This window comes from Heterodontus francisci, chromosome 48 (genome assembly GCF_036365525.1).
Source record: "Heterodontus francisci isolate sHetFra1 chromosome 48, sHetFra1.hap1, whole genome shotgun sequence".
NCBI classification, from domain to species: Eukaryota; Metazoa; Chordata; class Chondrichthyes; order Heterodontiformes; family Heterodontidae; genus Heterodontus; species Heterodontus francisci.
The window spans coordinates 15,819,033-15,834,922 of NC_090418.1; the positions used below are offsets into that span (position 1 = coordinate 15,819,033).

Below are 15,890 nucleotides of genomic sequence, written 5' to 3' on the forward strand. Positions count from 1 at the left end.
TCCTGGTCACAATTCAGTGGTTGTACTAAGTAGAGCAAACAGCCAAGATTTCAGTTCCTGTTTACTCGCCAGTGACCCTCAGACCTTCCCCTCCCTCCCATAACAGGAGGAGGAGGTACTAGCCCATGTGTTACTGTTCATTATTCAGTATCCATTGTAGGTTAACCAAATTGGGGATGTGGTTAATGGAGGAAAACTGTGACAAAACACAGGAAGACATTAATAAATTTGCAGAACACACTTTTACTTAACAAATGAACTTCAATGTCGTCAAGAGTGTAGTAATTCATTCAAATAACGAGAATAAGAATGTCACCTGCATATTTGCAAAGTAAGTGACCAAACAGAATTGAGGAAGCCAAGGACCTGAAAGTATATATACATACATCATTAAAAATAGTGACACAGGTTAATAAAGTCATGACATAAAGCAAACAAAGCACACGTGTTCATTTCTAGAGAGAAGTAAAAATTGATATGATGAAATGACTTAGATAAGAGATAACAAGAGATAACAAAAGAGAAGGTGTTGATAGGACAAGGTCACAGAGAATAACTGACCATGGAAGGTCATGGAGCAATGAAAAACGGTATGTTAATGATGTGGTGAGAGACAAAGCATTGGTACAGAGAGGGTGTTAATGGATAGAAAACTGAACAGCCTGGCCCCCAGCACAAACATGAAAAAAACAGTGCAGCACAGTAGAAACAAACTAAACAAACTGAAATAAAATAAACACAAAAAGAAGAAAAAATAACTAAAAATAAAATTAAAAAGTGGGGCCCTTCTTGCTCTGAAATTGTTGAACTCAGTGTTCAGTCCAGCAGGCTGTAGTGTGCCTAATTGGTAAATGAGATGCTGTTCCTCGAGCTTGCATTGACATTCACTGGAACACTGAAGCAATCCCAGGGCAGTGATGTGAGCATGAGAGCAGGGGGAGTGCTGAAATGGCAAGCAACCGGAAGCTTGGTGTCCTGCTTTTGGACTGAGCGGAGGTGTTCTGAAAAGCAGTCACCCAGTCTGTGTTTGGTCCCACCAATGTAGAGGAGACCACATTGTGAGCAGTGAATACAGTATAGTAAACTGAAAGATGTACAAGTAGATCACTGCTTAACCTGAAAGCAGTGTTTGGGGCCTGAGACAGTGAGGAGAGAGGAGGTAAATGGGCAGGTATTACACCTCCTGCGATTGCAGGGGAAGGTGCTGTGGGAAGGGGACGAGGTGGTGGGGGTAATGGAGGAGTGGACGATGGTGTCGTGGAAGGAATGATCCCTTCAGAATGCTGACAGGGGAAGGGAGGGGAAGATGCATTTGGTAGTGGCATCACGCTGGAGGAGGTAGAAATGGCGGAGGATGATCCATTGGATGTGGAGGCTGATGGGGTGGAAAGTGAGGACAAGGGTAACCATGTTATGGGAGGGAGGGGAAGGTCTGAGGGTAGAGGTGTGGGAAATCGGCCGGACGTGGTTGAGGGCCCTGTCAACCACAGTGTGGGTGTGGTGGGTGGGGGTGGGGGGGGGGGGCGGAATCCTCGATTGAGGAAAACGTAAGACATATCAGAACTGCTGTCATGGAAGGTAGCATCATCAGAGCAGGAGCATCGGAGAAGGAGAAACTGGGAGAATGGAATGGAGCCCTCACAGGAGGCTGGGTGTGAAGAAGTGTAGTCGAGGTCGCTGTGGGAGTTGGTGGGTTTATAATGGATATTAGTAGACAACTTATCCCCAGAGATGGAGACAGAGAAGTCGAGGAAGGGAAGGGAAGTGTCGGTGATGGACCATGTAAAGGTGAGAGAATGGTGGAAATTAGAAGCAAAGTTGATAAAGTTTTCCAGTTCGGGGCAGGAGCAGGAAATGGCACCGATACAGTCATCAATGTACCGGAAAAAGAGTTGGGGGAGCATCCTTAAGTGGGACTAGAACAGGGAATGCTTGACATATCCCACAAAAAAACCATCCTGGTGGGGGATGGAGGTGTAGAGAGATTGGACGTGGGTGTACCTACACCACATTGACTGCAATGGTCCAAGAAGGCAACTCACCACCACCTTCTTAAGGGCAATTGGGGCTGGGCAATAAATACTGTCCTGGCCAGCGACGCCCACATCCTATGAATGAATAAAAAAAATCATTGGACAAGAGTAAGTTGCTGATTTGGTTTCGGCTGAGCTTAGAATTTGACCTCGAAACGATGAGCTCAATACTCGTTGATTGGGGCAGTAAACTGCACAGCCGTACGATTCGCTTCCAAATTTTGTCCCAAATTTTCCAGAAACTGGGAGAACAAGAATTCTGATTTCAACCCAGAGTAAAACTCTGTCATTGTACAAGCAGATAAGAGCCCCAGCAACATGGATTGCAGTAGTAGCTCCGTTAGATGGAAAATGATTGAATGTAATAGTTTAGAATCGATCTGCGCCTTCACTTTAGAAATATTTCCATTTATAAAGGTAATATAAGGTTTACATAAAACAGGCTTCACCGAGTTTTGAACTTGGATAGTTGGATTTCGCACTCCGAGTGCTCATCAGAAAACGTGCAGCTGGATGGAGGTGGTAAGAACAAAGGTGACAGGAGCAGACATATTTCAGGAAAGAGGGCCCAGGACAGGTCATGGACCTGAGCAGAAGGGGCAATATGTATTTGGCGTATCCTCCAAATAACAAAGAAAATCGTAGATTGGCATCAAAAGGCAGAAACTAATTGGTTTGGTGGTGAGTATTACTAATTCTTGTCTTGTCACTCGAAATTAGGGCAATGGGTTCGACTAAGAAATTTGATTGGTAGTCTAATAGAAACACGGCAAGGCGTCTCAGTCCCATCGAATCGACATCCTGAGATGAACGAAGGTTAAAGTAAATAGGCGAATTACTGCTGTTCAGAATATTGAACAAAGAACAAAGAACAAAGAAAATTACAGCACAGGAACAGGCCCTTCGGCCCTCCAAGCCTGCGCCATTCCAGATCATCTTTCTAAACCTGTCGCCTATTTTCTAAGGGTCTGTATCTCTTTGCTTCCTGCCCATTCATGTATCTGTCTAGATACATCTTAAAAGACGCTATCGTGCCCGCGTCTACCACCTCCGGTGGCAATGCGTTCCAGGCACCCACCACCCTCTGTGTAAAGAACTTTCCACGCATATCCCCCCTAACCTTTTCCCCTCTTACTTTGAACTCGTGACCCCTAGTAATAGACTCCCCCACTCTGGGAAAAAGCATCTTGCTATCCAACCTGTCTATACCTCTCATGATTTTGTACACCTCAATCAGGTCCCTCCTCACCCTCCGTCTTTCTCATGAAAATAATCCTAATCTACTCAACCTCTCTTCATAGCTAGCGCCCTCCATACCAGGCAACATCCTGGTGAACCTCTTCTGCACCCTCTCCAAAGCATCTACATCCTTTTGGTAATGTGGCGACGAGAACTGCACGCAGTATTCCAAATGTGGCCAAACCAAAGTCTTATACAACTGTAACATGACCTGCCAACTCTTGTACTCAATACCCCGTCCGATGAAGGAAAGCATGCCGTATGCCTTCTTGACCACTCTATTGACCTGCGTTGCCACCTTCAGGGAACAATGGACCTGAACACCCAAATCTCTCTGGACATCAATCGTCCCCAGAATTTTTCCATTTATTGTATAATTCACTCTTGAATTGGATCTTCCAAAATGCATCACCTCGCATTTTCCCTGATTGAACTCCATCTGCCATTTATCTGCCCAACTCTCCAATCTATCTATATTCTGCTGTATTCTCTGACAGTCCCCTTCACTATCTGCTACTCCACCAATCTTAGTGTCGTGTGCAAACTTGCTAATCAGAGCACCTATACTTTCCTCCAAATCATTTATGTATATCACAAACAACAGTGGTCCCAGCACGGATCCCTGTGGAACACCACTGGGCACACGTCTCCATTTTGAGAAACACCCTTCCACTGCTACTCTCTGTCTCCTGTTGCCCCGCCAGTTCTTTATCCATCCAGCTAGTACACCCTGGACTTCATGCGACTTCACTTTCTCCATCAACCTACCATGGGGAACATTATCAAACGCCTTACTGAAGTCCATGTATATGACATCTACAGCCCTTCCCTCATCAATCGACTTTGTCACTTCTTCAAATAATTCTATTAAGTTGGTAAGACATGACCTTCCCTGCACAAAACCATGTTGCCTATCACTGATAAGCCCATTTTCTTCAAAATGGGAATAGATCATAACCCTCAGTATCTTCTCCAGAAACTTCCCTACCACTGACGTCAGGCTCACTGGTCGATAATTACCTGGATTATCCCTGCTACCCTTCTTCAACCAGGGGACAACATTAGCAATTCTCCAGTCCTCCGGAACCTCACCTGTGTTTAAGGATGCTGCAAAGTTAACTGTTAAGGCCCCAGCTATTTCCTCTCTCGCTTCCCTCAGTAACCTGGGATAGATCCGATCCGGACCTGGGGACTTTTCCACCTTAATGCCTTTTAGAATACCCAACACTCCCTCCCTCCTTATGCCGACTTGACCTGGAGTAATCAAACATCTGTCCCTAACCTCAACATCCGTCATGTTCCTCTCCTCGGTGAATACCGTTGCAAAGTACTCGTTTAGAATCTCACCCATTTTCTCTGACTCCACGCATAACTTTCCTCCTTTGTCCTTGAGTGGGCTAATCCTTTCTCTAGTTACCCTCTTGCTCCTTATATATGAATAAAAGGCTTTGGGATTTTCCTTAACCCTGTTTGCTAAAGATATTTCATGACCCCTTTTAGCCCTCTTAATTCCTCGTTTCAGATTGGTCCTACATTCCCGATATTCTTTCAAAGCTTCGACTTTCTTCAGCCGCCTCGACCTTATGTATGCTTCCTTTTTCCTCTTAGCTAGTCTCAAAATTTCACCTGTCATCCATGGTTCCCTAATCTTGCCATTTCTATCCCTCATTTTCACAGGAACATGTCTCTCCTGCACGCTAATCAACCTCTCTTTAAAAGCCTCCCACATATCAAATGTGGATTTACCTTCAAACAGCTGCTCCCAATCTACATTCCCCAGCTCCTGCCGAATTTTGGTATAGTTGACCTTCCCCCAATTTAGCACTCTTCCTTTAGGACCACTCTCGTCTTTGTCCATGAGTATTCTAAAACTTACGGAATTGTGATCACTATTCCCAAAGTAGTCCCCTACTGAAACCTCAACCACCTGGCCGGGCTCATTCCCCAACACCAGGTCCAGTATGGCCCCTTCCCCAGTTGGACTATTTACATACTGCTCTAGAAAACCCTCCTGGATGCTCCTTACAAATTCTGCTCCATCTCGACCTCTAACACTAAGTGAATCCCAGTCAATGTTGGGAAAATTAAAATCTCCTATCACTACCACCCTGTTGCTCCTACATCTTTCCATAATCTGTTTACATATTTGTACCTCTGTCTCATGCTCGCTGTTGCGAGGTCTGTAGTACAGCCCCAACATTGTTACCGCACCCTTTCTATTTCTGAGTTCTGCCCATATTGCCTCACAGCTCGAGTCCTCCATAGTGCCCTCCTTCAGCACAGCTGTGACATCCTCTTTGAGCAATAATGCAACTCCTCCACCCCTTTTACCTCCCTCTCTATCCCGCCTGAAGCATCGATATCCTGGGATATTTAGTTGCCAATCATGCCCTTCCCTCAACCAAGTCTCAGTAATAGCAATGCAATCATACTCCCAGGTACTAATCCAAGCCCTAAGTTCATCTGCCTTCCCTCCTACACTTCTTGCATTAAAACAAATACACCTCAGACCACCAGTCCCTTTGCGTTCGTCATCTGCTCCCTGCCTACTCTTTCCCTTAGTCACACTGACTTCATTATCTAGATCCTTACAGGCTTTAGTTACTACCTCCTTACTGTCCACTGACCTCCTCATTTGGTTCCCATCCCCCTGCCACATTAGTTTAAACCCTCCCCAACAGCGTTAGCAAAAGCACCCCCAAGGACATCGGTTCCAGTCCGGCCCAGGTGTACACCGTCCAATTTGTAATCGTCCCACCTCCCCCAGAACCGGCCCCAATGTCCCAAAAATCTGAACCCCTCCCTCCTGCACCATCTCTCAAGCCACGCATTCATCCTGACTATTCTTTCATTTGTACTCTGGCTATCAAGTGGCACTGGTAGCAATCCTGAGACTACTACCTCTGAGGTCCTACTTTTTAACTTGGCTCCTAACTCCCTAAATTCTGCTTGTAGGACCTCATCCCGTGTCTTACCTATATCATTGGTGCCTATGTGCACAACGACAACTGGCTGTTCACCCACCCCCTTCAGAATGTTCTGCTGTCGATCTGAGACATCCCTGACCCGTGCACCTGGGAGGCAACATACCACCCGGGAGTCTCGTTTTCGACCACAGAACCGCATATCTACTCCCCTTACAATTGAATCCACTATGACTATAGCCCTTCCACTCTTTTTCCCGCCCTTCCGAACAGCAGAGCCAGCCACGGTGCCATGAATCTGGCTACTGCTGCCTTCCCCTGGTGAGCATCAGTATCCAAAACGGTATACCTGTTGTGGAGGGTGATGACCACAGGGGACACCTGCGCTGCCTTCCTGCTCTTTCTCTGCCTTTTGGTCACCCATTCCCTTTCTCCCTCAGCAATCCCAATGTCGGTGTGACCAATTTGCTAAACGTGCTATCCACGACCTCCTCAGCATCGTGGATGCTCCAAAGTGAGTCCACTCGCAGCTCCAGAGCCGTCATGTGGTCTAACAAGAGCTGCAGCTGGACACACTTCCTGCACGTGAAGGAGTCAGGGACATCAGCCGTGTCCCTGAGCTCCCACATTGAGCAAGAGGAGCATAACATGAAGGCATACTTAACTGACTTGTACTCGACCAGGACTTGTTTAGCCCTTCTCATGGAAGGGAGCAAATTGGGCCAAATATACCTTGCATAAAGTGGTGATTCACTGCAGTCAAAGTTCACAAATGCATTAAAGGATTGGAGTAGACTAGCGCTGCTCGTTTAAGATAATAAGCAGGTAAAACACGGCACAATCCGTGAGAAGATGGAGAGAGCGATAGGATCCGGAATCTGTAACTAGACACTATCACCAGTTAGGAATTCACTAAACGGTAGGCTCCCTTGGTGAGAGAATCACCGTCCAACAGTGATAAAGCCCTGAAATTTAGTGATACTATAATGACGCACAAACGCTTGATCTGATGGTTTCAAATCTGTCTTCTTTTTCATTGTGCGGAAAAATTAACCTTTTATTTTAAATTGTGGAAAAATCACTTCTCGATAATGTCCAGGACTCTGCGTTTAATTGTGACTGGCGATTGTTGCAATATTGCCCACATTACAACAGTGATTCCTTTCTGTATAACAGACATATTCCGACTGGTATCAGCAACTGGAATAGATGCTTCAGTGAAGACACTGAAACTTCGGTGTCAGTTTCCATCAGACACTCCTTGAAGGCACGGAGTGTCTGATGGAAGCTGAAAATTACTCTAGTGTTTAAGATCTTAACATTCTTTTGTTTAGCTTCTTGTTTGAGTTTTTTTATTTATTGTTCCTCTCTAATGGAAGCAAATTTGTTCAATCTTTTGTTTGATGATACTGGGCTAACCCAGTGTATTTTATAGTTTTAGTAAGAAACGATATTTATGGAAATTCTTCTTAGGATTGCGGGACTCATATGTGTCTAAGAAGGTGCAGCATTAACCTAGTCTTTGGGGAAGTTTCTAATTGGAAATTTCGCTGTTACTGTCAAAAATCTTGGAGTGGAAGCTGTTGACTTCACCTGTTTGTTCAGTGTCTATAAATAAGCACAGGCAGCATGGGACCCACTTTTCTGACCCAATTAGCTTTTTTCTCCTATAAAGAATGGAGATCTTCTCAATGTGTCAATCGGAGAATTTCTTTCAGCACCAACAACAAACATCGAATCATCGACTCTTACCGAAAGGGAAAATAATGTCTCTTCCTTTTCTGATAAAGCTCAAGATTCTTTGGGTGCTTTATGAAATAGAAAAGATTTACTACCCCATCTTGGCTGGGATTGGTGTGCCGGGTATGTTATAACTGGGACTGTTAATTCAGTAAATGATATTTAAGAGTATATCTTAGTCCACGCATCCAGATCTTTATTGTGTTACTTTCTCTCTGTTACACCACTTCAGAATTAGGGCAGTGAATACATGTGAAAGACACTTCAATGGCTGTGAAGTGCTTCTCGATATATGGAATTTGTGATTAGTATCTATCGATGAGAGTTCCTCTTTCCTTTCTTCTTGTGTATGTCTTTCTTCTTTTCCTTCTGTCTTTCTCTCTTTATTTTGTTCTTTCTATCTCTGGTGGTAACCTGTGTTCCATGGCTATGAACTCTCATTCACTAATATCAATTTAATGGCCATTATTCGATCCATTTCAGATAATATCAATATCCCAGTGTTCCTTCAGACTATGGAAGCCATATTACTGGCTCATTGACCGAACTAAAAGTGTACATTTATCTGAAAATTCTGAGACTAAGTGTTAGATGAGAAAAATGCTCTAATACTTCACCATATTTCAAATTGAGCTGCTTTCAGTTCATTATTTCATTGACTAAATCAGTGCGAAGAGATTAATGACAAGAACAACGATGCTTCCGATATCTCGCTTTCTATCAATTCCTCCCCGTCGTTTGTTTCGCTGTCTTGGGAGATTTCTCTTAGAATTTTAAGTTTGAGTTACTGTTTATTATTATTCATCTCATTTAATTGTTGTTTTCTTAAAATTACGAATGATTAATGTACATGTGACTCTGAAAATCTAATTACCAGGAAGTGAGGCATTTCTGTAACTTGGCATTGATCTACCATCGGGATACAGGAACTGAGCATCAGACTGGGCATCACGTTAAATGAACAAAACAAACAGGAATTCAATATTTAATATTTTGCAATCGGAGCAAAAATGTGGAACAATCACATGACATCCTTTGGACTGGAAGTTTTAATGTGTGCCTCTGTGCAAAAATGCTAACCGCCCTGAATAATTTGCCACAGTCAATGTGTGAGTATGCAGAGTGGGTACTGTTAACTCACTATCCCATTCAGAGAGCACCATAGAGTGTCCAGTTCTCTTAGCTCCCTGGCGTTTTTTTATCACCTCCCCACCCAGTGCTATTGAGCAAAGTTACAGGTGGACCTTTCAACGATGATGGTAAGAATCAATTCTTTTCCCAGTAATAGTAGTGAAAATCTGGAACTTTATCCCACCCCCCAAAAGCCAATGAGACGAGGTGATTTGAATGTTTCAAAACTGAGACAGGTAAGTTTTCCATAGGCGAGGCTATTATGGAACCAAAGTATGTAGATGGAATTCAGATACAGATCAGTCGGGATCGAATTGATTGAAGGAAATGGTCCAAGTGGCTGAATGGTTTATTCCCCTTCCTGCCTCCCTATTTAAATGTAGCTCCGATTTCCAGTGTTTTTTTTTTGTTATTTGTATTTATATTTGACTTGTACTGCAGAGCAAGCTGTGTCCCTAGCCAAGCTGTTCCAGTACAGCTATAACACTATCATCGACCCAACGATGTGGAAAAGTGCCCAGGTATGTCTTATCCACAAAAATCAGGACAAATCCGATTGGGCCACTTACCACCCCATCCGTCTCCACTCAATCACGAGAAAAGTGATGGAAGGTGGCGTGAACAGTGCTTTCAATCGTCACGGAAACAGCAATAACCTGCTCACCAATAATGTGTTTGAATTCCAACGGGGCCAATCGCCACCTAACCTCATTACAAACTTGTTCAAAAATGGACAAAAGAGCTGAACTCAAGAGGTGGGGAGAGAATCATTGCCTTGCACACCAAGGTAGCGTTTGAGTGAGTGTGGCATCAAGGAGCCCTAGCTAAAGTGAAGTCAATGGGCATCAAAAGGAAAACTCTCCACTGGTTGGAGTCTTACCTAGCAAAAAGGAAAGTGGTTGTTGCTGCTTGAGGTCAATCATCTCAGCTCCAGGACATCACTGAAGGAGTTCCTCAGGGTAGTGTCCTAGGCTCAACCATCTTCAGCTGCTTCATCAATGACCTTGCCTCCATCATAAGGTCAGAAGTGGGAATGTTTACGAATGATTCTGCAATGTTCTGCACAATCCACTATTCCTCAGATAATGAAGAATTCCCTGTCCATATGCAGCAAGACCTGGACAATATTTAGGCTCGTGATATTAAGTGGGAAGTAATATTTGTGCCACACAAGTGCCAGGCATTAACGATCTCCAATCACAGAGAATCCAACCATCCCCCTTTGACAATCAACAGCACTACCAAGGCCTAATCACCAACTGTCAACATCCTTCGGGTACCATTGACCAGAAACTGAACTGCAGCAGTTGCATTCATACTGTGGCTACAAGAGCAGGTCAGAGACTAGGAATTCTGCAGCGAATAATCCACTTCCTAACTCTCCAACGCTTGTTCACCATCTACAAGGTACAAGTCAGGAGTGTGATGGAATACTCTCCATTTTCTTAGATGATTGGTGCGCCAACAGCACTCAGGAAGCTCAACACCATCCAGGACAAAGCAGCTCACTTGATCAGCACCCCATCCACCATCTTCACTCCCTCATAACTGACGCACAGTGGTGGTGATGTGTACCATCTACAAGATGCACTGCAGCAATTCACAACATCTCCCGTGACAGCACCTTCCAGACCCGCGTCCTCTAACACCGAGAAGGGCAGGGACAGCAGACGCATGGGAACATCACCACCTGCAAGTTCCCCTCCAAGTCATACACCATTCTGACTTGGAAATATTTCACTATTCCTTTATTGTCACTGGATCAAAATCCCGGAATTCTCTCCCTGACACCAATGCAGGTGTACCTACACCAGATGGACCACAGCGGTTCAAGAAGGCAGCTCACCACCACCTTCTCAGGGACGATTAGGGATGGGCAATAAATGCTGCACATGGAGCGAGGCGCAAATCTCACTAAAGAATGAAATTAATCTAAAAACACATTCTGCTATTTAAACATGTTTCATTTGATCCCGTTGTGTCACTTGATTGCTAATTCATTACCGTTTTCTCGAATTACAAAACTAATTTTCAGGACATTTTGTCACAGGTGACGTCATTTCATTCCAACACTGGATGCAAAGGCAAGCTGCAGATTTCTTGACTCATTTCAGTTTAGTGCGAAACACGTTAATAACATCTTCCCTTATTGCGGTGTTTGGTGAATAGTTCTCTTTTCTCTCCTTGCTTACAGTTAACATGGTGACCATTGTGATCCTGTCTCGAAGAAAGTGCGGTCTCTCCAAATGTCTCACTCGCTATCTGGTTGCTATGGCAGCAGCAGACCTGTTGGTCATTATCCTCGATCTGATCCTAAGGCAGATTCCTATTGCTTATCGGAATGAATGTACTTTTCTTATTTATGTGAGAGTTTGTAATATCCACGCAGTCCTGCTTTACGCTGCCACAGACTGTTCTGTCTGGTTCACCGTCACTTTCACCTTTGATCGATTTGTGGCCATTTGTTGTCAGAAGATGAAAACTAAATATTGTACCGAGAAAACGGCCGCTGTGGTTCTCGGAACAGTGACTGTGCTGAGCTGTTTGAAGAACATTTTCTGGTATTTTCTGCACAGACGTCAATATTCACTTTCTAACAATCCCTGGTTTTGCTACGTGGCGTTAGCTGTATCTCGTTCGTTGGCCTGGGCTGTCGTTGAATTAATGCATTACATTTTAACACCTTTTGTCCCATTTATTTTGATTCTACTATTCAATGCACTGACGGTCAGAAACATTATAGTAGCCAACAGAGTCCGCAGGCGGCTCCGGGGTGGGAGCAGTGGGGAGAGTCCCAGTGACCCAGAGATAGCGAATCGAAGAAAATCCATGATTTTACTGTTCGTTATATCGGCGAATTTCATCCTGTTATGGGTGGTGTTTATGGTGTGTTCCATTTTAAAACGGTTAGAATACTTGTGGTACATATATACTGTTCCTCTGCCCACATTTGTACCAGAAATAGGCTTCATGCTCCAACTCTTGAGTTGCTGCACCAACACGTTTATTTATGCAGTGACCCAAAGTAAATTCAGGCAGGAGTTGTGGAATGGAGTGAAATATCCTCTCGCTATGATAGTCAAATTTATCCGATGAACAGATCTCACATTTTCTAACACTGTTACGTATACCTGTGTTGTGTTCTGTAGAATTCACTGCCGGGTGTCTTTAAATCTCCGCATTTTCTGAAATATTTCACAAATTATTAAAATCTGAAATTAATTTAACGTAGTTCTGGAACATTTTCCCGAGGCATTCGTTATCAACAGACGCGTTTCCAACCAGAGGGTGGTTCACTGTGCAGACAGATGCATCTGAGCACACATTCCAGGGGTATTTTGGGATTGAAAACCTGGTGTGAATTTTTTTCCCGAATACACCGCCAAGACAGTCGCTGGGTGTTTAAATATTTCAGTGTTGACAAGTTTCTTTGATCTTTGCTTTCTTATGAAACAAGACAGTTTTAAAAGTTAGGACAGGATCAGGAAAAATGTCAAGGCAGCAGGAAAGAAAGGGGACTGGGAAGGATGTTGATCTCTGCACCGCCAGAGAGTAAAGGATCAATATTTCGACATTAAATTACCAGCACCCCTAGCTGTCTACCCCACACACCGCCTCCGTGTGTTCATCGAAATATGTGTTATAGTTTCCAAGCAATGTTTAAATGATTACACCGAACATATTGCATCATACTCAGTGTTCTATATCGTTTACCTGATATTGAATAAAGCCGATTGTGAAATGAGCTGAAAGATGCTTTGCCCAGTGTTAACTTGCTGTTCCATTCTAAAAATTGCAGGAGGATATATAGAAGTCTGGGTCAGATCAAAAGGGAAAGGTCCTCATCGAGTCATGGAGTTATACAGCACAGGAACAGGCCCTTCGGCCCATCGTGTCTGTGCCGGCCATCAAGCAGCTAACCATTCTAGTCCCATTTTCCAGCACTTGGCCCGTAGCCTTGTATGCTATGGTGTTTCAAGTGCTCATCTAAATACTTCTTAAATGTTGTGATGTTTCCTGCCTCTACCACCTCTTCAGGCAGTGCGTTCCAATTCCAACCACCCTCTGGGTGAACAATATTGTTCCTCAAATCCCCTCCAAACCTCTTGCACATTACCTTAAATCTATGCCCCCTGGTTATTGACCCCTCCACTCAGAGAAAATGTTTCTTCCGATCTAACGTATCAATGCCCCTCATAATTTTGTCTTCCTCAATCATGTCCCCCCTTCAGCCTTCTCTGCTCTAAGGAAAACAACCCTAGCCTTTTCAGTGTCTCTTCATAGCTGAAATGCTCCAGCCCAGGCAACATCCTGGTGAATCTCCTCTGCACCCTCTCCAGTGCAATCACATCCTTCCTATAGTGTGGTGACCAGAATTGTACGCAGTTCTTCCAGCTGTGGCCTAACTCGCGTCTTATACAGCTCCATCATAACCTCTCTGCTCTAATATTCTATGCCTCAGCTGATAAAGGCAAGTATCCAATATGCCTTTCTAACCATCTTATCTACCTGTGCTACTGCCTTCAGTGATCTATGGACAAGTACACCAAGGTCCCTCTGACCCTTCCTGATAAATCCTTCCTAAGGTGCGGTGTCCAGAACTGAGAGGTGCCAGGTGGAAAATACTATTGCGAACCAGGCTGAATGGAGAAGGTCCAGAGGGGAAGTTTTTTTTTCAGAATTAGAATTAGAACATTACAGCGCAGTACAGGCCCTTCGGCCCTCGATGTTGCGCTGACCTGTGAAACCATCTGACCTACACTATTCCATTTTCATCCATATGTCTATCCAATGACCACTTAAATGCCCTTAAAGTTGGCGAATCTACTACTGCTGCAGGCAGGGCATTCCACGCCCTTACTACTCTCTGAGTAAAGAAACTACCTCTGACATCTGTCCTATATCTATCACCCCTCAACTTGAAGCTATGTCCCCTCGTGTTTGCCATCACCATCCGAGGAAAAAGACGCTCACTATCCACCCTATCTAACCCTCTGATTATCTTATATGTCTCTATTAAGTCACCTCTCCTCCTCCTTCTCTCCAACGAAAACAACCTCAAGTCCCTCACCCTTTCCTCGTAAGACCTTCCCTCCATACCAGGCAACATCCTAGTAAATCTCCTCTGCACCCTTTCCATAGCTTCCACATCCTTCCTATAATGCGGTGACCAGAACTGCACGCAATGCTCCAGGTGCGGTCTCACCAGAGTTTTGTACAGCTGCAGCATGACCTCGTGGCTCCGAAACTCGATCCCCCTACGAATAAAAGCTAACACACCATATGCCTTCTTAACAGCCCTATTAATCTGGGTCGCAACCTTCAGGGATTTATGCACCTGGACTCCAAGATCTCTCTGTTCATCTACACTACCAAGCATCTTCCCATTAGCCCAGTACTCTGCATTCCTGTTACTCCTTCCAAAGTGAATCACCTCGCACTTTTCCGCATTAAACTCCATTTGCCATCTCTCAGCCCAGCTCTGCAGCCTATCTATGTCCCTCTGTACCCTACAACATCCTTCGGCACTATCCACAACTCCACCGACCTTAGTGTCATCTGCAAATGTACTAGCCAACCCTTCTACACCCTCTTCCAGGTAATTTATAAAAATGACAAACAGCAGTGGCCCCAAAACTGATCCTTGCGGTACACCACTAGTAACTAAACTCCAGGATGAACATTTGCCATCAACCACCACCCTCTGTCTTCTTTCAGCTAGCCAATTTCTGATCCAATGCTCTAAATCACCTTCAACCCCATACTTCTGTATTTTCTGCAATAGCCTACCATGGGGATCCTTATCAAACGCCTTACTGAAATCCATATACACCACATCCACTGCTTTACCCTCATCCACCTGTTTGGTCACCTTCTCGAAAAACTCAATAAGGTTTGTGAGGCATGACCTACCCGTCACAAAACAGTGCTGACTATCTCTAATGAACTTATTCTTTTCAAGATGATTATAAATCCTGTCTCTTATAACCTTTTCCAACATTTTACCCACAACCGAAGTAAGGCACACAGGTCGATAATTACCAGGGCTGTCTCTACTCCCCTTCTTGAACAAGGGGACAACATTTGCTATCCTCCAGCCTTCCGGCACTATTCCTGTCGACAATGACGACATAAAGATCAAGGACAAAGGCTCTGCAATCTCCTCCCTGGCTTCCCAGAGAATCCTAGGATAGATCCCATCTGGCCCAGTGGACTTATCTATTTTCACACTTTCCAAAATTGATAACACCTCCTCCTTGGGAACCTCAATCCCATCTAGCCTAGTCGCCTGAATCTCAGTATTCTCCTCAACAACATTTTCTTTCTCTACTGTAAATACTGACGCAAAATATTCATTTAACACTTCCCCTATCTCCTCTGATTCCACACACAACTTCCCACTACTATCCTTGATTGGCCCTAATCTAACTCTAGTCATTCTTTTATTCCTGATGTACCTATAGAAAGCCTTAGAGTTTTCCCTGATCCTATCCGCCAATGACTTCTCGTGTCCTCTCCTTGCTCTTCTTAGCTATCCCTTTAGATCCTTCCTGGCTAGCATGTAGCTCTCAAGCGCCCTAACTGAGCCTTCACGTCTCATCCTAACATAAGCCTTCTTCTTCCTCTTGAAATGCGCTTCAACTTCTTTAGTAAACCACGGGGCCCTCGCTCGACAACTTCCTCCCTGCCTCACAGGTACATACTTATCAAGGACACACAGTAGCTGCTCCTTGAATAAGCTCCACATTTCGATTGTTCCCATCCCCTGCTGTTTCCTTCCCCATCCTACGCATCCTAAATCTTGCCTAATCGCATCATAATT

General features: G+C 44.3%; 1 protein-coding gene across 1 annotated transcript; it reads left to right on the forward strand.

Annotated features, from left to right (window-relative positions):
• Nucleotides 1-7,962: 7,962 nt before the first annotated feature.
• LOC137357488 (probable G-protein coupled receptor 139) lies at nt 7,963-12,163 on the forward strand. Its single transcript, XM_068023836.1, has 2 exons — nt 7,963-8,059; nt 11,262-12,163. Exons 1-2 carry the CDS (start codon nt 7,963-7,965, stop codon nt 12,161-12,163), a joined length of 999 nt encoding a protein of 332 aa, XP_067879937.1.
• Nucleotides 12,164-15,890: the final 3,727 nt, after the last annotated feature.